The sequence below is a fragment of the Heteronotia binoei genome, chromosome 21 (genome assembly GCF_032191835.1).
Source record: "Heteronotia binoei isolate CCM8104 ecotype False Entrance Well chromosome 21, APGP_CSIRO_Hbin_v1, whole genome shotgun sequence".
NCBI lineage: Eukaryota > Metazoa > Chordata > Lepidosauria > Squamata > Gekkonidae > Heteronotia > Heteronotia binoei.
The window spans coordinates 166,065,852-166,089,165 of record NC_083243.1 but is presented as its reverse complement, the minus strand read 5'-3'; the positions used below and the strand labels follow the sequence as shown (position 1 = coordinate 166,089,165).

The following is a 23,314-nucleotide window of genomic DNA, read 5'->3' as shown; positions in this document are numbered from 1 at the left end:
GTCTAGGGGGAACTTGAGCCAAGACACCTGTAGATGACCTCATTCTGGATCAGAGTTCATTTGTAGCAGACCAGCTCCCTCACTGCAATCTACTTAAATCCAGCCACTGATACAAGCTTTTGTATATTCATGTGACACTTAAGAGTCTTAGACACGCATCAGATGCTGAGGTCAGTGAACAGCAGACATCTACTGATGTAGTATCATGGCTCTTGCTTAGTGCATAGCTCCAAACAACAGATGGATATAATGTGCTTTCAATAGCCTATTGAGACACACTTTAAAATGTGACAGTCTAAGTTTTGGAAACAAAAAGCATGTGTAGGCATGCATAACTCTGGCAGTGCTGATGGGGAAATGAAGCAGAAGGGAGGAGCAGGAAATGGACAAAGTGGTGCTGAAAGCGGTTGCATGGAGCTAAGAGCAGGTAGGGCTGCTGCAACAAGACTGTATAAAGCTGTCAGCCTGAATGGAAAGGTGTTGCTCCACTCTTCTTTTAGATAGAGTGGCAGCACAAGGCTTGGTTGCAAGACTCAATTCTAGCTTTAGAATGTCTCCACAGTCTGGCAGCAGCTTCCTAAGGCCAGAACCTGGTTCAGGTGTCTCACAGCTTTTCACCTGGGAAGAGATAGGACTACACTCAGGTCAGAAGAACTCCAAGCAAGAGAAATGGCTGGTCATCAACAGGAAAGTCTATGACATCAGCCAATTCCATTGGAGACACCCTGGGGGCACTCGTGTCATCAGCCATTACGCAGGACAGGATGCCACGGTAGGATTTTATTGTGGGGTCCAGAGCAGGTGGGAAGGAATAGAAATCTATGGCAGAGTAGGAGAAGGACAAGGTGGTGCTGAAAGCAATCGCCTGGAGCAACAGATGCCCCCAGTTCAGTCTTGCATCTTGAATTATTCTCGAGTAACAGGGCTGGGAAAGACTTCTGCCTAAAATCCTGAAGAACCATAGCCAATCTAAGCAGGCAAGGTTAAATAAGCCAATATTCTGACTCAGTAAAAAGCAGTGTGGAGTCATAGGGCTGAATTATACAGTTGAAAAAGTAGAAGGAGATAGAGCATGAGGTTCTGCCCCATATCCCTCCCAGCAACCCCTTATATGCCCTGAAAATCTACCTCTGGGCAGGGGACCTTCATAAAATACTCAAGGCTTTTGGGTTAGCTCCCCTGGTTGCTGGGGTAAGAAGTAGAAAATCTTCTTGTGTGAACTAGTTATGTTTGTAAAATCATAGGATATATGTCCACTTGGAGATTTACTATTGCCTTGCTCTCACTTATTTATTTACTTGTTTGATTTATATCCTGCCCTCCTTGCCAAGGCAGGCTCAGGGCGGTTCACAGATTAGAGGTCACACAGTCACATTTGTGTGACCAAATAAAATGAAACAACAATAAAAACATCAAACATAAAAACAATTTCTAAAAACATCTTCTTGTGCTGGTGTCATGATTTCAGACAGCGTTCTGAATGGTGGTTAGCCATTCTAAGAGATCTTAGGATCGCGATAGCATGGAGAGGTAGACCCTTGGTAATGGTTTTATGGGCCAATCCTGCTGCTGCAGATGTTGTCTTTATGAAAATGCATGGCAGAAGAGTGCCATTTTGCAGGCCCTGCGGAACTGTGGAAACTCTCACAGGGCTCTGATCTCTTCCGGCAGTTCATCCCACCAGCTAGGGGCAGCAACGGAAAAGGCCCTGGCGCTCATTGAATTGAGCCTCGCTTCTCTGATGCTGGGAACTGTCAACAGGTTTTGAGACCTGGACCGAAGTGCTCGCTGGGGCATATGCAGGGAAAGGTGGTCCCTAAGGTATGCAGGGCCCTGACCATATAGGGCTTTAAAGGTAATAGCCAGCACCTTGAAATGAATCTGGTACACTATCAGTAGCCAATGCAGCACTTTCAGCACAGGCTGAATGTGCTCTCGTAGAGGAATTAGTAAGTCTTTTTTTGGGCTGTGACTGAATGATCCTATATACAAATAATTCCCTGCACATTGATATCTCAGGGAGAATATGAGACTGCAACCTATCTCTCTGACATGTAATAATCTAGGTATCTGATATGTAGATTTTGTGTTTGGAAAAGCCTTAAACCATGTGAGACCTTCTTGCAGTCTGAAATGATAGAGCCCTCAGAGACAGGTTTGATCCTGTGAAAATCAGCTGCTTCACATATGCCGCCTAAGCCACTTCTCCGCCTTCTCCCATGGTCTGAGTATGAGTGAAAAACTAAAAAGCAGTTTTATATGTGCTTAAATCAGGTTTTCGAATTGATTGGTAACTATGGATAGGACTTGCGATAATGGATTTCAATTAAAGGCAGGAAGGTACTGGCTGGAAATTAGGGAGGGGGGACTTTTTAACAATAAGAGTTTTTCAACAGTAGAATCAGCTACCTGGGGAGGTGGTGAGCTTCCTCTCATTGGCAGTCTTTAAGCAATGGCTGGACAAACATTTGTTTAGGGATGCTCAAGGCTGATCCTGCATTGAGCAGGAGGTTGGACTAGATTTCTGCATGACCCCTTCCAACTCTGTGATTCTATGATTCATGCAGGAACCTTAATTTACAATAGTAACCTTTCTGTGATTTACTATGCTTGTACAATTTGGGCCAAATTATTCCCTAAATTTCCATGATGTTCTGTCCTCTAGTCATAAAGACACATTGAGACAGAAAAGCCTGTCCTTGAGCATGGAGAGAAATCTGGACTGTGCACGGGTAAATGCCAAGGTTTTAAGTTGTCTAGCTATATACAGAGTTATGGAGAGACAGCAAAATGCAGTAGTTAGAGTATTCAACTTGGATTTACAGACACATGGTTTTGAATTCCTACTTGGGTCACAAAGTCATCTGAGTGACCTTGGACAGTCATTTGCCCTCAGCTAGCAGGGATACATCCTTTTTTGGTTTTCGTTTTGCTAGAGTTACTCTAAAGCATCTGTACAATACATGCTATAAAAATAAATCAATGTGTTCTCTGTATTCTTGATGCTGGCAGATGATAAATAATGAATGGATGAATTGACAATTAATTTTCAAATGCATGCACTTCCTGTATATTCTTTCATGTTGCCAATGATTTCAGCAACAGTATTTACTAAAATGAAAGGCATAAGCTATGTGTTGATTCTGCAGAATGTGGGAGCACATACAGCCAGGGCTGCGTGAACTGCACTGGCTGCCAGTTATTTACCGGATTCGTTACAAAGTGCTGGTCATTACCTTTAAAGCCCTATATGGCCGAGGACCTGCCTACCTTAGGGACCGTCTCTCCCCACACGAACCCCAGAGAGCACTGAGGTCAGCAGGGAAGAACCTGATGACCATCCCCGGGCCAAAAGAGATAAAACTCCAAAGTACCCGCATTCGGGCTTTCTCTGTTATGGCTCCACAATTATGGAATCAACTTCCAGAAGAAATGCGGGCCCTGCGGGACTTTGAACGGTTCCACAGGGCCTGCAAGACCATCTTGTTTCAAATGGCCTTCACTGATTAGAACTGCTAAGTAAAAGTTTGCCATCTAGGTAATAGCACAAAATACTAATTTTACTGTTTTTAGAATTTCAATTGATTTTAATTAATTGTACCTAAAATGTTATATTGTATAATGTATATTGAATTCTTGTTGTTAGCCGCCCTGAGCCTGCTTCGGCGGGGAGGGCGGGATACAAATAAAAGGTGATTGATTGAAAGGTGATGTTTCATTGATCATTTCAGTAATTGGTATCTCTGGGCTTTTGTTCTGCAGCAGTATTTCTGGAGCTGGTTTCAACCAATCAGGACAGTAAAGTTAAAAGCATGTAATATCACACGATTAATCTAAATAAAATCATGATCCATTTCAAAACAGCTTCTGAAAAGAATAACAGGTTAATATTTGTGCTTCATACTTAAATTTCCCCTAGAAATTATCTTGTCATGGAACATGTGGTATTTGTGTATCACTTCTCATCTTATCAGCCTTCCAGTAACACCTTATAGACTAACAACAAATTATCAGTTTTAGTTTCCATTAGTCGGAAGAAGATAAGAAGTGCCCTGCTGGATCGGCATCCTGTCACACACAGCATCCTGTCTCACACAGTGGCCAATCAGTTCCTCTGGATGTCCAACAACAGGGCATAGAGGCTGAGACCTTTCCCTGATGTGGCCTCCTAGCTCTGGGATTTAGAGGTCTAGTGCCTATAATTGTGGATGTTCCCCTCAGTCACCATTGCTATTAACCATAGATAATATAACCTCCATGAATCTCTCTTCTAAACTGAAAAGTCCCAGTCTCTTCAGCATAGGGAAGGTGCTCCAGTCCCCTAATCATCCTGGTTGCCCACTTCTTGAGTCAGAGCTCAATTTGCTCCATTACAACCAGGCACCCACACAGGAAAAACAACAACAACAACACGCTTTGGCATAGTATTTGGATACTAGAATTTTCCTAAGTGGCTAAATTTGTGCCTCTCTATATCAGGATGAGTTTTCATGAGAAAATTCTGCTGTGTAAAGAACAGTGATATTAAAACTGATAGTAACAAGCCAGAATCTTATTGTTCTTGTATGTTGACAGGAATAATGCAATAACACTATCTGATAGGCCCCTTAACTACATCAGATAACAGGTTACACCAACTAGTTTTGTTTCACTGCATTTGTAAAAGTTATGTGGAATGAAAGAAGCCAGTCTTGTTGGACTATCAGACTACTTCCACTTGGAAGTTTTTCTCTGCCTCGGCTTCCAAACTGAAGTGCTTTGTTCTGGAACTTCCATACTATGTTGCGCTGTAAAAGTCCCATGTCCAGGTTTCCCCTGTTCTCAAAGCACTCTCTCTTTCAAACCTGCTTTACTTCAATTTACATGGAAAGAATACAATACAACCATTTATATTCACTCTAGATTAAGAGACAACTTTAATTGCCCTGTAGATAGTCCTATGTAGAATATGGAGAACAGATATACAGGCAGAAAAAGAGATAGAAATATATAAATATATTTGATGGCATGTAGCTAATAAGAATATGTGCCCCTCCATGCAGTGAGGCCACAGAGTCCTATACCATGCTAGTTTCTGCAAAGCTGGGGAAAACAAGTTTGAAGAAAATACATTAAAAAATTTAAAATAATGGAAGGTTTTAAAAAATTCAACACATAAAATGCAATGTCTGCCTACATGGAACATCACTGAAAGAACAACAAAGTTCCTCACTGCATGGGATCTCACAATCTCAGTCATTTGTGGTTGCCGGGACAACCAACTACAATGACAGGGCCACTGCAGTCTGTTGAAGGGACTCTATTGATTTACTACTTTCTACAAAACATCATGAGCCAGGTGACTTGCTTAATGTTATTCAGCCCAAAACAGAAGAGTGGATTTATACCCCACCACTACCCAAAGGACTCTCAGAGCAGTTTACAATCTCTCTTTCCTTCCCCTCCCCACAATAGACACTCTGTGAGGTAGGTGGAGTCAAGAGAACTCTCCCATAACTGCTCTTGAACAGAACACCTCTGTGATAACTTGTGACTGACTCGATGTCACTTCAGCAGGTGCATGTGGAGAAGTGAGGAATCAAATGGACTCTCCCATTTGAGAGTCTGTGCACTTAACCACTACACCAAACTAGATGTCTAAAGGAGGAGGCTTTGCTGTTGAGAGGGATTGCTTCAGCTATCCAGAATGCTGAGGGGAAAAATGTGGGACAGAACCAACAGTGAGGGGTATGGGGGCTTTGCGATTCTAATTTTACCCACATACATGTACCACTAAACTTACTGCCAGCATTAGGGCAACCCATAGAAAAAGGAACCTTAAAATTACTCTCTTGCTCCAATGAACACCATAAGTGTTGCTGAAAAAAACTTTTATGACTGAGAGCAAATTTCTTTGGCTCCCATGTCTACCACACCAGTTGAGTTGTTACCCAAAAAGGCAGTCTCGTAAATAGTTTGGGGAATTTGCAAAGAAGACAGAGCAATAGGCGGGTTACTGGGATTCTCCAACTATGTATACCAGGATTTGTCCTCATGAAAATAACCAGGCAGATATTCAACTAGTAGGGTTTTTATTAAAAGAAAATGGAAATAAACAAAAATGCATACACACATTGAGACACACAGAACTAAGAAAACAGGGAGGAAGGGGAGAGATTTTAAGGAAAGGATAATTACTGAACTTGAAGAGGTCAGCGGAAGCAGCAGTCAATGAGCAAAATGGCCAGCATTTTGGTAAGAGAAAGGGTAGACCCACAGACAAGGGGTGGGGGGTGGGGTGGAGGATCCAAGAACACACACATACAACTGGGTCAGCTGGGTGGCATATTTATAGGTCAAAACATATCCTTAGGAAAGGATGATGTGCTTGCTAGAAAACAATGACTTAATAGTTTTAGACAAAAAGGTAAGAGATGCTTGATGGCTCCAAAAGTACCGGATGGAAAGGGCAACTGGAAAGGTGAAAAGATTTAAGTGTTGATTAATTGCCATTTAATTGAGGAGTAATGAGTGAAGGGAAGTGAGGCTGTGGTGTTGATGGGATCATGTTGAGTGAATCAATAGGTCCTGGGCAACCTAGTGTTCTGAAGCCATGTTTTTCTTCAGGGCAAGGAGGGGGTATTAGCCAGGCAGCCACTCTTGACTTGAGTTTTAAAATTGTTTCCCCAGGCAAATGCCTGGCTGGCATATATCTTGATCCATTTTGGCTAGAGCAGTGCCCAGCACATCAAATATTGGGGTGATATTAAGAGGGGTATTTTCTCTCTCTCTCTGCCTGGAAATTGTCCCTCTGCAGGAGGAGGGATCTGACTGCTAACACAGTGGCCTTCTTCTCCCTTTCATAATACCTTCCCTTTTTATATTTTCAGGATGCCTTCACAGCTTTCCACAAGGATGAGGACCTAGTACAGAAATACTTGCATTCACTACTAATTGGAGAGCTGGCACCTGATCAACCTAACTGTGAGCCCATCAAAAATGTGAGTTTTCCCCAGGACAATCTCCTCCCCCCCCCCTCAAAAAGTTTGATGGCATATGTGACAAGACAGTAAATGGCAATTGCCATCATTCTTATAGCACATTGCACTTGAATCTTAGTAGCTGGCTCCTGTAGAACCCGAGCGCAGGTTCCTTTGTCCTCATCCTTTAGCCTCTATGTTCTATGTGGCTGTGTGTGCATTAAGTACTGTAAAGTCACTTCCAATTTATAGTAACCCTATAACAAATACAATTTGTTATAGGCTTACTATACAAATACAATTTATAGTCCCACTAGTAGTGGGACTATAACAAATACAATTTATAGTCCCACTAGTAGTTAATCCCAGAGTTGTTATTTTAAACATGTGCCTGCCTGATTCTAAGAGCATTTACACTCAAAATGAACCATCTGATGAATATCTTGCTATACCTCTGCAGACTCTTCCCACTTGGGCTCCAGATTCCGTCTCAGAATGCCAATAGCTGATTGATTCCCTACCCACGGGTAAAGCGCCAGGGGAAGATATGGTACCCCTAGAGACATTTAAGTCAAATCCACAGTGGTGGTACTCAGTTTTGGCCAGACTCTTTACTGAAATTGACCTCACCTGCACTCTTCCCTCTAATTGGAAACAAAGTATTATAATTCCTATTTATTAAAAAGGTAATCGGCAAGACCCTGCAAACTACCATTCAATCAGTCTTTTGGATATTTCTTCTAAACTATATACATGCCATCTACTACTTCAAATGGAAGAATGGGCAGAATCAATAAATCTTTTTCATCCCAAACAAGCAGGCTTCCTTAAGGGCCATAGCACCATTGATCATTGCCTGGCCCTGAAGGCCCTGATCCATTAATACTCTAATAATAATAAAAGTCACTTATATGTTGCCTTTGTTGACCTCACATCAACCTTTGATTCCATTGAGCAATCAAGACTCTGGTCTAAACTTGCCAAAGCAGACATTGGCAGAAGGCTCCTTAGAATTTTGAGGGAAGTACATACTAATCTCTCAGTCAGGGTAAGAGTTGACACATATGGTTGTCTCATGGATTCCATTCCCTTGAGAAAGGGGGTCAAACAAGGATGTTTACCAGCTCCATTTTTGTTTAATTTCTATATTAATGATTTTGTTCAAGTTATGAATTCCAAGGACTTTTTCTCTTCCTCTCTAGTTGGTCAGAAAATCCCTGTTCTGTTGTATGCAGATGACATGGCAATTATGTCATTCACCCAGGTAGGACTTAGAAGGATGTTAGTTAAGCTGGCTGATTGCTGTGACAGAAAAGAAATGAAAATTAATTACAGTAAAACAAAAATTGTAGTTCTTGGTAATAATAGCCCAAAACATAGCTGGTCCATTAACGGTCATGACATAGAGCAATGCTCTTTTAAAAAATATCTTGGTATAGCTTTCCAGGGGTCTCAGACCTGGCAAACCCATCTTTATGTCACTCTTTTAACTGTACAACATACTATGGGAGCTATTTTAATTTTTTTCTTTTTTAAGGGTGGTCAGTTAATACCTCCAGTCCTAAAGGTTTTCCAGGGAAAGGTGGTGTCACAGCTTCTGCATGGAGTAGAAATCTGGGAGTAGAATGAGAAAATACTCATCCAGCTAGAAGTTATCCAAAATACCGTTTTAAGGAAAATTTTGGGCCTTCCCCAAGGTACCCCTGCTCCACACCTGAGACTAGAAGTAGGTTTGCCCTCAATCATCTCTAGAGCCCACTTGATACTATTAAAATACTATAAGAAGCTTAGTAGTATTCCAATCCACTACCTGGTGAAACACAGTTTTCAGTACTTCAGCAATAGGAATGTGTTTCTCCCATTTTACAAATGTACTCTTTACCCTCTTTAAAGTCGGTAATAGGCTGGGACCCAAGTAAACTGCGGGACTGGATTTTGAAAAGGACACCCTTTGTGACATCAATTTGATCCATCAATCTAAATTCTCTGTCTGATATCCCCAGTTCAAGAAAAATAAATCCTTTTCCTGCTATTTAGCTGACCTCTCAAACGACCCTCTAAGAAAAGTATGTACCCAAGCCTGTTTCCAAACCATGCCATCCTTGTACCTACAGGGTAGATTTCAAAAAATACCTGCAGACGAGCATCTTTGTTCCTGTGCTACCAATCAGATAGAAGATATTGCTCATTGTATTCTATCCTGTCCATTCTATGGGCCCATTCGAAATAAATTGCTGAATCAATTTCTCACAAAGTTTAAATCAGAAGAGGAATGTATTAAATTTTTATTGGCTGATGCCATTCAAGGTGTTACCCTTAAGGTGTCTACTTTAATCTTTTTAGCAACAAAAAGAATGAAGGAGATAACCACAGCCACCCATAGAAGAATTTATAGTCAAGTTATAGTCTCATTCCATCATGTTGTTTTATTATTTATGTTTTAAATCTTGTTCATAGTTCTGTATTTTACCATGTATTTTTTTAATGTTTTAATTTTTATGGCTAGAAGTAAACTGTATACTTTGGGGGGGGGGGGTTGCTGGGTTGTTATGGCCTATGGCTACAACAATAAAATACTTTGAACCTAGGGTGGCAACACCCCTTCCCTCCCCCCCCTCTCTGGGGCAGCAGTGGTGGAGGTGGCATTGACTGCAGTAGTGGGAGGGCACACAAGTGTAGTGTCCTTCCTGCCTTCTTTCCTTTTCCCCTCCCCTCTCTCCCTCCCCCTCCTGGATTTTTCCTACCAGCTGTTTCTCTCCTTCCCCAGGCACTGATTTTCCCCTGGCTCCTTCTCAGTCTGGGGCTGCAAGTGGAGGAGAGTCTATTGCAGGGACAGAGTAACAAGCCCTTGGATGGGGAGGGATGGGGGAGGGATGCGAAGTGTCCAGATTCCTTTCCCAGAAGAACCCAGGCTCTGCCTCTCCTTCCCCACCCAGGATTGTTGTTCAAACTCCCCCAGTCCAGACGGGCCCATTCCAGGCCCGGACCTATGGGGAGGCCTGGGGTGAGGGGGGAGGCAGGCCGCTATATGTAAAAACCCCTTCCCTCTGTAGGGTCCCTCCATTCCCAGGCTATTTCTCTCCCCCTCCACCATGAGAGAAAGAGAGAGCAAAAGAGAGAGACAGTGACAGTGGGAGAGAGTGGGAGAACGAGAGGAGGCAGTGAAAGCAAAAGCGAGAGAGAGAGCAGGAGAGAGCAATAGCGAGAGAGAGAATGGAAGAGAGAAAGAGAGCGACAGTGAGTGAGAGAGCATGCGAGAGAGTGACAGCAAGAGTGACAGAGAGAGAACAAGAGATTTAGTGATGGTGAGTGTGAGAGAGAGCACAAGAGAGTGACAGTGAAAGAGAAAGCATGAGAGGCAAGAGCGACAGCAAAAGCAAGTGAGAGAGTGACAGCAAGAGAGAGAGCAGGAGAGAGAGAGTGACAGTGAGAGAGATCAACAGCGAGAGAGAGCATGAGAGAGAGCGGAAGTAAAAGCGACAGTGACAGAGAGTGAGTGATGACTGAGAGAGAGAGCATGAGAGAGAGTGACAGCAAGAGTGACAGAGAACACAAGAGACAGAGAGAAACAGCAAATGAGAGAGAGAGCATGAGAGAGCAACAGCGACAACGAGAGAGAAAGCATGAGAGGAGAGAGTGACAGCAAAAGCAAGCAAGAGAGAGAGAGCAGGAGAGAGCAACAGAGAGAGTGAGAGTGAGTGTGTGAGAGAGAGAGAGCTGGGGCCAGGCGGCTGGCCACTGGAAGAAGCAACCAAGGGAATGGGGCATTCCCCTGTATCTAACTGTGATGCTGGAAGAAGCAACCAAGCCCCATGCCCCCCCATCCAAAATTTTAACCCCTGCCCCCCCAAAAAAATTCTGCTATGGGGCTGGCGCTTTCTGGTCACATTTGGGGTCTAGTGTTTTCTCTTTGAGGGGGCACAGATAAAGTGATTGATCTGATACTCATCTGTTTCAAAAGGAGGCTCCTCCTCCGGCAATGTCCAGTCTCGTTCGCCCTCTTGAGTTTGGGGATCAGGGTAGGGTTGCCAAGTCTAACTCAGAAAAGATCTTGGGGGGTGGGGGGTGGAGTGACACCAGTGTTAATGGCGGATGCATGAGTGGAGTGCTCCGATTCCTGCGGCCCTGTTCCCTGCCCGCCTAATCACCTGATCACTCCAAATAGCTCCAGAACATAGGAAAATCCAGGGGGAGTGAAATTGGCATCCTCCCAGAAGACAGAGTGATCGGTTTGAGCTTATTTTGGGGGAGAAACCCCGCACGGTGCAATGGTGGTGGCACAAACAGCCTCAACAGATATGGTGGCCTCCCAGGAATTCTTCCAAGCCACCTTAAAAACGTCCCTTCAAACCATGGAAGAATCAATGCTTGACAAACTTTCTACATAAATTGAAGTTATGCTGCAACCAATTAATGACCAACTACAAGACCTTACAAAATCTCTCTCACAAATGGCACTAACAGCAGACACAGCCTTGAACCTAAGCATGGCTTTACAAGAGGAAAACCAACAGCAATATGATTGCATTTTACAAGTGGAAGCCCTGGTAAGACAAAACAACCTTAAACTTTGGGGTTTTGCTGACGGAGTGGAAGCTTCTACTGGCCTAATTGACTTTGACCACATGGCTCACCCAGATTTTAAATTTAGCAGATGATTTCCCTCTGGTCATACACAAAGCCTACTGTAGTGGGAATGCTAACAATCCTAACAGAAAGCTTCCTAGAGACATTTTGATCACACTGCCAGACCCTTGCATTAAAACAATGCTTTTAAAATCTGCCAGAGAGAGAGAATATCTAATATAACAAGAATATCTAATATATCATATATCTTTCCTGACCTTCCTCAAGATGTGTTGACTTTAAGGAAAGCACTCAAACCAATCTGCATTAAACTCCAACAGGCTAACATTAAATATAGATGGACAATGCTTTATAAATTTCAAGTGAGGCATCTGGGTAAGCAATACACTACCACCAATTTAAACACTGAAATGACTATGCTTAGATCCCTCAACTTGGAAGTTCCTACTGATCTGGCAAAGAAATCAATGAAGAGGAAGTTCTCACTCACTCCAGAGAAGCTAAGTAAGATTCCAATCCTCAACAAGACTTAATGTTTTAGGACTCTACACCTGATGAGAACTACACCTGAGGCAGAACTTAACACCTGATGAAGACAACGTAAGAATGGATCTAAAGTTACAGAACTTAACATCTGATGAAGAATTCCTGAAATATAATGACTGAGTATAAGTGGGCCAGGACAGGGTCAGGGAGAGGGAGAGGGAGCTTACGTTCTCCATTCCTTGTCTCCACTAAAGTGACAAAACCACTGTAATTGTAGATTTATAGATTTAATAGGTATAGATTTAAAGACCAGCTTAAGTTAGAATTTTAGAATTTAGATTAGGCATTAGGATAGGTATTTTGAATTCAAGTTGTATAGAAGCAGTAGATTTGTTAGATATAATAGGTATAAGTGTAGACTTGGAGATAAGGTTAAAATAGAACTTTAGAATTAAGATTAGGTATTAGGAAGATAGAGATATAAAATAAGTATTTCACTGTTATAGCATAAGTAGGTAGATAGCCACTAGAGGTTAGAGAACAAGTTAACAAGAAGTTAAAATATTGGTGTTTACAAAATGAATTATTTGAAATTTATGACATATAACATGTGTGGGTTAAATAACAAAATTAAATAAAAATGTATACTAACCCAAATCATGAAGGATAAACCATATTATTCCTTCAGGAAACACATTTAAAATCTAAAGACTTCCCAGCTCTTAAGACTAATTGATTTCCAACTCAAATCACAGCTCCTGGAAATTCAAAATCAAGAGGAGTAGCCATTTTGATTGCTAGGCACCTAGTGATGAATTACCTAGTGATGAAACAACCCCTTTTGCCCCCATCCTCCCGACTTAGTATTTCAAGGAAGTCTCCCATCCTAGTACTAACAAGAGTTGACCCTGCTTAGCTTCTGAGATTTGACGAGCTCAGGCTTGCCTGGCTTATCCAGGTCAGTCATCTCCTACCTTTTGATGGAGGAAATGGGTTGACTGTGGCAAGGGGGAGGTGGCTGAGAGCTCTTGATTTAAACAGGGGAAAGCACATAGGTTAGGGAGGAAAAGAGTCCACAGAGTCCTGAATACTAACTACGCTATGTGTGCTCAGAATGCCAAGAAATGTAGTTGACAGGTGCATACTTTAAGGGTAATGTGTGCCATTCAAGGCATGAGAGGGTAAAGTGAGAAGGGTGGGAGGGAGATTCAGGAAAATTTGGAGAGACATCACGCTCTCTCAGCCACAAAAACTGCAGCTGCAGCCAGATAGGCGAATCTGGGGGCGTGGCTGGAAGAGTTTGTAGATTCACATGGGTTTGGGGAAGGATCAAGAAATCTTGCAGTAGCATCAGTGACATCATCAGGAATGTCATATTTGTCTTTTTAAAAAGTGAACTGTTTTCTATGTTTTCAGAATATAGCTTGGTTTACTGAGTCAATTGCCAACTGAATCTAGGAGATAACTGATCAGTAGACTTCATTACTATTATAGCTTACTGGGAATAGAAGGTATTCAGAAGTACAGTTTGGTGTAGTGGTTAAGCGCACGGATTCTGGGAGAACTGGGTTTGATTCCCCACTCCTTCACTTGCAGCTGCTGGAATGGCCTTGAGTCAGCCATAGCTCTCATAGGAGCTGTCCTTGAAAGGGCAGCTGCTGTAAGAGCTCACTCAGCCCACTTACTTCACAGGGTGTCTGTTGGGGGTGGGGAGGTAAAGGAGATTGTGACCGCTCTGGGACTCTGAGATTCAGAGTATAGGGCAGGATATAGAGCCGATATTATCATCATCTTCTTCTTCTTCTGCTTCATATGCCTGGAAATAGGAGAAGTTAACTTTTGTCACTTTTCACAGGAAATGCTGGTAAATGACTTTCGGGAACTCTACAGCACTGTGAAAAAGATGGGACTCCTGAAATCCAGTAATCTCTTCTTCGCTATCATATTTCTCCATGCTTTCCTGCTTGATATTGCCTCGTGGCTTACAATCTGGTTCTTTGGAAAGTCCTGGATACCTTTCCTTGTTGGCGTAGCACTGTTCACCATAGCCCAGGTAATACATCTGTTTCCACAGTTATAGTGGGTTTTCAGACTGTTCTTTGGGACTTTTCTGTTCCCGTTTACTGTGATATGGTCGATAAAGTTACCCACAAGTTATTTGACAAAGTGAATGCAAACTCATTGTCCCTTTCAGAGTTCTGGGAATAGCACCAATACTAATTGAGCATCATGTACTCAAAATTGTTATAAATGTTCAGGGAGTAATTGGTGATTTGAGTTTCCCAGATGTTCCATATAAGAATAGAAATTTTCTCAGAAAAAGCAGCTGGTATAGCTGTGATACCCTCTCAGAATTTACACTGAGAAGTCCATTTTGCTAAATTATTAGCCTCTCTGGAGCTTCTATTTTTAATTGCTTTTTGGAAATACCAGCAGTATATACATACATTCGTACATACGTAGAGAACCAGGGTGTCAAGCTCATTGCCTCTTTTTGTAAATATGCTGAGAGGAACAGAAATTCAGCTAAGTGAGGTTACTCTCCATGGTAGAAAGGTTCTCCTTTCACCACAGGGAGGTCAAGGGACTCTGGGTCCTCCTTTTCCTGCCATTTGATCCTGCTCTTAGACTGATATCAAGTGCTTGCTACTCAGTGGGACCCCATTGTTACCTAGGTAGAGTTGCCAACTTGCCTGGAGGGGGGGAAATATCCTTTTTATCAGAAGCTTACTGTTTAGAAATGGGCAGCTGGACTGTTTTTTAATGGTATGGAGGTAAATAACATCACTGGTCATATAACATCCCATTAAGCCACTGTTGAAAGGAGAGAATGTTTTTTTTTCTGCAGGTTAGTTATGATGTTAGTTCTGTAGCTAGGGTTTAAAGATGGACAGTGGACCTGGAAAAGTTGGAGATCTCTAACCCAGAGGAGTTAACCCAAATAGCTGAGCCGCCCTGAGCCCGCTTCGGCGGGGGAGGGCGGGATATAAGAATAAAATAATAATAATAATAATAATAATAATAATAATAATAATAATAATTATTATTATTATTATTATTATTATTATTATTATTAATCTGAATGAATAAATTATTGCACTCTAAATAAATGCTTTTGGCAAATCAAATTCTCATACTCATATGTGTTATACTTGTGTATGTGCTTGAATGTGATATGTAGTTCCTATCTAACACCTCCTAGGTAATTATAACCAGGACCAGAACTATTTTTTTTTTTGTGGGGGGATAAAATCAAAAAATGGCACCCCCTTATGGGTCATTCTATGTTATGGTTCCATAGAATACAATGGACTCCATACCCAATTTGGCGCCCCCCCTCTGTCAGCGCCTGGGGCAAGCACCCCCCCCTCTGCCCCACCCCTAGATCCGGCCCTGATTATAACCACCGTTTATACTTTATAGAAACTAGTTCAATGAATTATCAGATAAAGATATTTATCCAACAGGTAGTGATTGTGAATACTGTTTTATTTGGATTGTGGCTATTTGAAAAGCAACCATTATGTCTTTAAACATACTAAAGCTAAACTAGGTGAAGGAAAAGGAGGGCCCATAACGCTACTCCAGTATTTAAGAGCTTCCATTTCTTTGATCCAGTGCATCCTAATTAATGCATATTAAGCTTGAGTCAAGCCTTTGTATTTTTCACGATGATACACAAACTGAGGTCATGTTGCCTATTTAGAAACACAGTTTGTTCTTTCTCTATTCATAATTTCCTGTGAAGCTGTCTTTTCTATGATGAAGATTTACATGGTTCTACGTAGTTTTCTTCATTAACATTTGAGCACCTAGACAATAATCTGGTGTGCAAGATAATTGGTTCTGCTTTTCTTAGTTAATGATAGTTGTTGTTTTGCCATCAAGTCACAGCTGACTTATGGCAATCCTGTAGGACTTAAGGCAAGAGAAATTCAAAGATGGTTTGCCATTGCCTGCCTCTGCATCACAACCCTGGTATTCCTTGGTGGTCTCCCATCCAAATACTAGCCAGGTTCAACATTGCTTAGCTACTGAGATCTGAAGAAATCAGGCTATCCTAGGCTATCCAGGCCAGAATGGTAGCTATAGGGGATACTTTGGGTAAGTATTGAGGCGGATACTTACCCAAAGTATATAGGGGATCGAGGTGGCTCAGCAGCGCTGCTGTTACTAGACCTGTCGGCTGTGTTTGATACAGTTGACCACCAGCTACTGTTTGATCCTGGATCAGTTCACTCCACTCAGCTTGGGGGAAGTCGACAAAGTCCTCTGCACTGTACGTTGCACCACCTGCAACTTGGACCTGTGTCCGTCCTGGCTGATACGTGTTTGCCAGATGGACTTGCGAGCCCCGCTGCAGGAGATTATCAACAGGTCCTTGAGTGAAAGAACCTTTCCCATGCCCCTTAAGGAGGTGGTGGTCCATCCTCTCCTTAAAAACCATCATTGGACCTGACCACATAGGCAAACGATTGGCCGATGTCAAACCTGCCCTTTTTGGGTAAAGTTATTGAGAGGGCAGTGGCAGTACAGTTACAGGGGGTTTGGGATGATGCTTTCGTATTGGACCCATTTCAGTCTGGCTTTCGGCCGGGTCATGGGACGGAGATGGTACTGGTCGCCCTCATGGATGATCTCTTGAGACATCTGGATTGAGGTGTCTCAGCAGTGCTGCTGTTACTAGACCTGTCGGCTGCATTTGATACAGTTGACCACCAGCTACTGTTTCGCCACCTTGCCAACGTGGGGATCTAGGGGTCTGCCCTTCAGTGGCTTACCTCCTTTCTCCAAGGCAGGGGACAAAGGGTGGCTTTAGCAGAGAAATTGTCCCAGAGACACCCACTTGTATGCGGTGTTTCTCAGGGGGCAGTTCTCTCCCCAATGTTATTTAATATCTACATGTGCCCCCTTGCCCAGATAGTCCAGAGATATGGGCTGGGTTGCCACCAATATGTGGATGACACCTAGCTCTATCTATTGATGGAGGGCCAGTCCAGCTGCACCCTGGGAGATCTGGTCCTGGCTTTACAAGCCGTAGTCAAATGGCTCAAGCAGAGCAGACTGAAGCTGAATCCAGCAAAGACAGAGGTCCTGTGCCTAAGTTGTGGTGGCCTGGGTAGAGAGATTCCTCTGTCAGCCTTTGATGGGACACTGTTGGTGCCAGCTTCGAAGGTCAAGAGCTTAGGGGTGCTCCTGGAACCGTCATTGGTGATGGAGGCCCAGGTGGCAGCCACTGCCAAATCCGCATTTTATCATCTTAGACAGATAAGGCAGTTGGCCCCATACCTAGAGCACAATGACTTGGCAACAGTGATCCATGCGACGATCACCTCAAGAATCGACTACTGTAATGCCCTCTGCATGGAGCTGCCCCTAACTCAAATCTGGAGGCTGCTACTAGTGCACAATGCAATAGCCAGGTTGTTAATGGAGCTGCCTGTACAGGTGCACATTTAACCTGTGCTGGAAAAATTGCACTGGTTGCCTGTGGAGTTCCAGATTTGCTTCAGGGTGTTGCTTATAACCTTTAAAGTCCTATATGGCCTGGGACCTTCCTACCTTCAGGACCACCTCTCCCCATATGTGCCCCAGAGAGCACTCCGCTCGGGGTCTCAAAACCTCCTTAAGATCCTCGGACTGAAAGAGGCTCGACTTTCCATCACCAGAGCAAGAGCGTTTTCAGTAATAGCCCCTGCTCTGTGGAATGCCCTCCCTGAAAACATCAGGGCCCTGTGGGACTTGCCACAGTTCCACAGGGCCTGTAAAACCGAATTATTCAAACTCGCTTTTAACAGCTGAAGGGAGGTAGCTATTACTCCACGGTATCGATAATCCCACTGAACCATTATAGCTGAATTAAGAACATCAAAGAAATCAGAAATGCACATCTTGGACTTATTGATTGTAAATTGTATGATTGTTTTTATTGTGTAACTTGTTTTTAATGTTTTATGTGGTTTAAATTGTTGTTAGCTGCCCTGAGCCTGCCATATATAAATGATCAAATAAATAAATTAAACCAATGCATGGAAAACTTCACATAATTATCTTTTTTTTTGGGGGGGGGGGGGGGGTATTGCTTCCAGATCCAGTATGGATTTTTCCAGCATGATCTTGGACATATTTCAGTCTTTCAGAAGCCCAAGTGGAATAGACTGTTTCATTTCATTTTGGTAGAAGTATTTAAGGTAAAAAATGATTGTAGTTCGTTTATTTGAATGCTGAATATGACATTAAAATAGCAGTATCCTCTCTTCATTCAACATGGGCACAAGAAGGCAAGAAGATAATGATATTAATACCAACAGCGTTTACATAGCTGATGCCAACAAACTATTTTAAATAATTATCTCACTAATCAAGTGAGGATTAGACTAGGACCAGGAAGAATCAGGCTTAAATCTGTTGGGATTTGCAAGTTCCCTGCCTGAAGCCATGAAAGCATTAACTGTTTGTTTATGCATGCTGATATCTTAGCTAGTTTTAGAGACCCAAGGTAGAGCCTGCACATATTTACCTACAGAGCTAGGTAACAAAATGCATAATTAGTTTGTATTGGGGTTCTCCAATTGGGTAATCAATACATTGAAGTTGGACTGGGGAGTAGGCTTTGGGTTTATTGCTCTTTGTCCTTTTCTCTCCAGTTTTCCTCACATGAGGTTTAGAAGTCTCAGGGAAAAGATGTAGGTTCCTGTATTGTTTGTTATTTTCAGCTCCCAGTAAAACCCTCTCTTATTAGTAAGTAAAGTTTCTGTTTTAAAACTAATACATTTGTCTTGCTGCATTTTTCTATCTCTGCTACCTTTGCATATCTAACAAAATCCCTACTTGTCATGAAACTTACTGGGTGAACTTGAGCCAGTTCCTCTCTCATTCTAACCAACCTCACAGGGGTGTTGAGAGGATAAACATCGGAGGGGAGCATTGTTGTGCCAACCTGAGTTTTTGGGAAGAAGGGTAGGATAAAAATGCACTAAAAACACGAAGTGGAGTGGTCTTTCACTGCTGCTATGAAGTGTGGCTTAGCCAAGTGCTAATTTGGCATGCCACCCTCTTGCTTGTTTGAAAAGGTATTGTAGCAGCACTTACATATTGTGTTGTGCTACATTCCTTTAAATATGATTTGAGTGGTCTATTCTTGAGAACAGGGCCAGCTCGCATTTGCCTAGGGTGCCGGCAGGGCAGGGGCACCAAATTCAGCCTTCCTCCCCTGCCCCCTAGGCAAATGCTTGGTTTACCTGCTACCCAGCCTCCTCCTCCCTCCCTTCCCTGCCAGGTCTATTTCAATGCCTGGGAACCAGCGGTCGGTCCACTCCGAGGCTATTTAAAGGCGCCCTCCTGCTGATCAGCTGATTGATGGGTAAAACTGCACAGGAGGCTCCTGGCTCCTATACTGGCCTTCTGCATGCTCACTATCAGTGCTGCGTTGAGGGGGCAGGCCAGCAGCAGTGGGAAGGACGAGCAAGCCGCTGAAAAAGCAGCCGCTGCTGCCTCCTCCCCACTTCCTTCCCAATCCAGATTTTTCAATTGAACTGTAGTAGTTGACAGCTTCGTTACTAAAGTGAAGGATCTGTGCAAATTCATGGAGAATTACTGTTTTAACCAGGGAGGAACATGCAGTTGGTGGAGACACATGCATAACCAGCATCATGCCAAACCTAACTGTTTTCGCAAGGATCCTGATCTCAACATGCACCCTTTCCTGTTTACCCTGGGGAAGACACTCTCTGAAGAGGTGAGAAGACAGCCAAGCAGAAAAAAGAATGGGGGTGGGAGGGGGGGAGAAAAACATAAGTACTGAATGACAGCAGTTTGAGAAAAAGTGATAAAAGAGAAGAAATATGAACTCTTATCTCTAACAGGAAGCTTTTCTACTCTCTTTGCATTAATGTGGATACACTACAATGTCAATTCCTTCCAGTTCTCTACATCTTCCTACACATGTATAACAATTTTGAGTGCATGTACTCGAGGCTGCTTCCACATGGCATTTGCAACAGCCACAGAGCACGTTATAGAATCAGGAAAGGAGCTCCAGAGTCACCTAGTCCAGGGGTCCCCATCCACTGGTCATGGACTGGTACTGGTTCATGGCCTGCTAGCAACTGGGCTGCAGAGCAAAGCAGTACAGCTCCACCAGGACCCAGGAGGACGAAAGAGGCAACACGGCCTCACTCCAAAGCTTCCTCCCCTTGCAGGGGAGGCAGCCTTGGAGTGAGGCCATATCACCTCTTTCATCATTGCGCTGGATCCCAGGCCAGCGCAAGGGGCAGCACTGCTGGGACCGTAGCCTACCCCTCATTTATAGACCCTCACTGATCAGCTGATTGGCAGGGGTCTTTAAATGGGAGGGGGAGGCATATTGGCCTTCTGCCACCTGGCCACCTAGCAGGGAGGCAGCAGAAACAGCCCCAGTCTCCTCCCCATTTAAGGACCCCCATGGGGGGAGAGACAGGGCACAGGCGGGGGGGGGGGAGCCAGAGGTGGCAATCCCCCCCTCCCCCGCAGTCCATGGAAAAATTGTCTGCCACGGAACTGTTCCCTGGAGCCAAAAGGTTGGGGCCACTGATCTAATCCAACCCACTGCACAATGCAGGAAAGTACTTTCCCCACATGCACCCCAGTGCCCCCTGCTCCAAGCCCAGATGTCAAAAAAAAAAAAAAAGCCTTCTCCAGGATCTGTGGCCAAACTGGCCTGGAGCAAAATTGCTGCCTGATCCCAAAGTGGTGAACAGCATTTCCCTTGGCATGTAAGAGGGGGCCAAGAGAACCTGGATGTAACCAGAAAAACTGTAACATAGTTAAGTCCTAAAAAGAGTTGAGTTGGTGAAAATGGAAAGTTGTTGTTTTGATTAAATTTATGGATCACCCAATCCCTGCTATAGGAGGGCTCTGGGTAATTCACAACATGTGCAAATAATTACAATAAAACAATTATAATAAAGACATAGCTAAAAACATGACAGGATTAGAACAATATAAAACAGATGGTGAATAATATATCAATTCAGATTGCAGACTGACGGCCACTCCAAGGGCGGGGGGGTGGGGGGGAGAAGGGGAGGAGTGAGCTGAAACAAATTAACAGTTCTGACTGAAAAGCCAAGCCAGTGCATCCCAGATGGTAACAGCATGTTTGATACAGACACTGTTTTAGTTTTCTGAGGTACTTTCTTGAACCAGTTTCCAGAAGAGAAATGTGTAAACTGACAAAATGTAGCAAGCATAGTACAGGAGTTAAAATCTGGGATGTTCCCTTAACCTCACTCTTTGCCCCCATCCAGGATAGTTTAGCAATTAGGGATGGGCACAGACCCAAACCCGAGCCAATGTCCAGGCTGGACTTTGTCCAATCCAGAGTTCATGAGCCAAGGTTCAGCAGCCTTTCCCCAAACACTCACCAAGCTTTTCTGCTCAGTTTGGCTCGTGTGTTTGTAGGGTTGCCAAGTCCAATTCAAGAAATATCTGGGGACTTGGGGGTGGAGCCAGGAGACATTGGGTGGAGCCAGGAGCAAGGGTGTGACAAGCATAATTTAACTCCAAGGGAGTTCTGGCCATCACATTTAAAGGCACAGCACACCTTTTAAAATGTCTTCCCTCCATAGTAAATAATGAAGGATGGGGCACCTTCTTTTGAAGCTCATAGAATTGGACCCCCTGGTCCAATTGTTTTGAAACTTGGGGGGTATTTTGGGGAGAGGCACTAGATGCTACACTGAAAATTAGGTGCCTCTATCTCAAAAAACAGACCCCCAGACCCCTGATACCCACGGCTCAATTCCAAATCATTTTTCAGAGAGAATAATAGAGTGCTCTGTAGACATTTCCCTAACCTCCACTTTCTGATGACCTTAAAGCGGGGGGAGGACCTCCAAACCTGGGGATTGGCAACCCTCTCTCTCTCTCTCTCTCTCTCACACACACACACACACACTTACTGGATCTGGTTCCTCCACAATGACATCTGAAAAGAAAAGGGGCTATGCTGCGTTCTCTCTCTCTCTCTCTCTCACACACACACACACACACTCTTAACTTGTCCTGAAATGAAAGCAAAACAAACCGAGGGGCTGTGCTGCTGACCCTTCCCGATGAAGTACTTCCTGCTCAACTTTAAAGGCACACATACACATTTTGAAATGGACCTGTTTGCAGGTTTCTAAACCTGCCCGAGATCTAGAGGTGCATCATGGCTGTGGGAGCGGGGCTTCCCCAGCCGGCCAGCTGGCTGGGGGTGGGGGAATCTGTAAAACCGGGGGATTCTCCACTGGGACCTGGGGATTGGGAAGCCTGTGTGTTTGGCACACCACTTCTGGGTGGCTTCAAGCCCTTCCTGTCGTGGCCATATCATCTGTAAGAGATGCAAGTGCATCACCAACATGCTCACATCACTTTTGGGTAATGCAGACATGTCAGGGGCAAGGCCATCTGAAAATAATGCAAGTGTATTGGGGGGCCAACATACTTGCATTACGTCTGGATGATGTGGGCATGAGGAGGTGGGGCCCAATGACACCCTAACCTGTTCAGTTTGGGTGGGTTTTTTCTTCAGGGGTTTGGTCTGCAGTTCAGTCAGGGGCTGCCTGGTTTGCAAGCCCCAGACTGAACTGGGTTTTCCCAGTCTGTGCACATGCCTATCAACAATTATTGATGATTTTATCCTAAATGTAGAGAAAGGATGCAGGTAATTCTGACATGGGGTGCTGTTAATATATCCCCAGCTTAATTGTTCTTTTCTGCTGTTCATTTGCAGCTTGGGAAAAAGAAAAAGAAATACATGCCTTACAAATACCAGCACACCTATTTTACCTGTGAGTATGTCTGCCATTTTCCAGTGGTTACATTCAGTTAAGGCTATGCCCCTGGACAGGGCTTTTTTTTTGTAGAAAAAAACCAGCAGGAACTCATTTGCATCAGGCCACACCCCCTGATGCTGAGCCAGCCTGAACTGCATTCCTGCTCAAAAAAGGCCCTGCCTCTGGGATGATGAGACCAATGGCATTGGGCTGTTTTAAAGTACAGAATGTGTGACTGGACATTTTAAAATATATATCCTCCAATATAGACTATCATTATTTGCGGGGGGGGGGAGGTTGGGGGGGGGTTTACAGTGCTAGGCATATACTAATTTTTGTGTTCTTCTTGCTTCCCCTCCCATTATAGGCTTAGCCCCGATGATATTTGTTGTCTTTATGCAGCTGACAGTATTCCGCTTCACAATCCTTAGGAAAAAATGGATGGTAAGTAATCTGAAAAACAAGAAGTTGCAATGCTTTCAT

General features: G+C 43.6%; 1 protein-coding gene across 1 annotated transcript in view; it reads left to right on the top strand.

Moving 5' to 3' along the window:
• The first annotated feature begins 550 nt into the window (after positions 1-550).
• The window catches only part of LOC132589241 (acyl-CoA (8-3)-desaturase-like), a 38,808-nt gene continuing 16,044 nt past the window's right edge, over positions 551-23,314 (top strand). The window contains exons 1-7 of the mRNA XM_060261937.1: positions 551-772; positions 6,870-6,980; positions 13,888-14,085; positions 18,122-18,223; positions 19,642-19,770; positions 22,789-22,846; positions 23,199-23,275. Coding sequence (XP_060117920.1) covers positions 551-772; positions 6,870-6,980; positions 13,888-14,085; positions 18,122-18,223; positions 19,642-19,770; positions 22,789-22,846; positions 23,199-23,275 — 897 coding nt within the window. The remainder of the gene's footprint in view (positions 773-6,869; positions 6,981-13,887; positions 14,086-18,121; positions 18,224-19,641; positions 19,771-22,788; positions 22,847-23,198; positions 23,276-23,314) is intronic.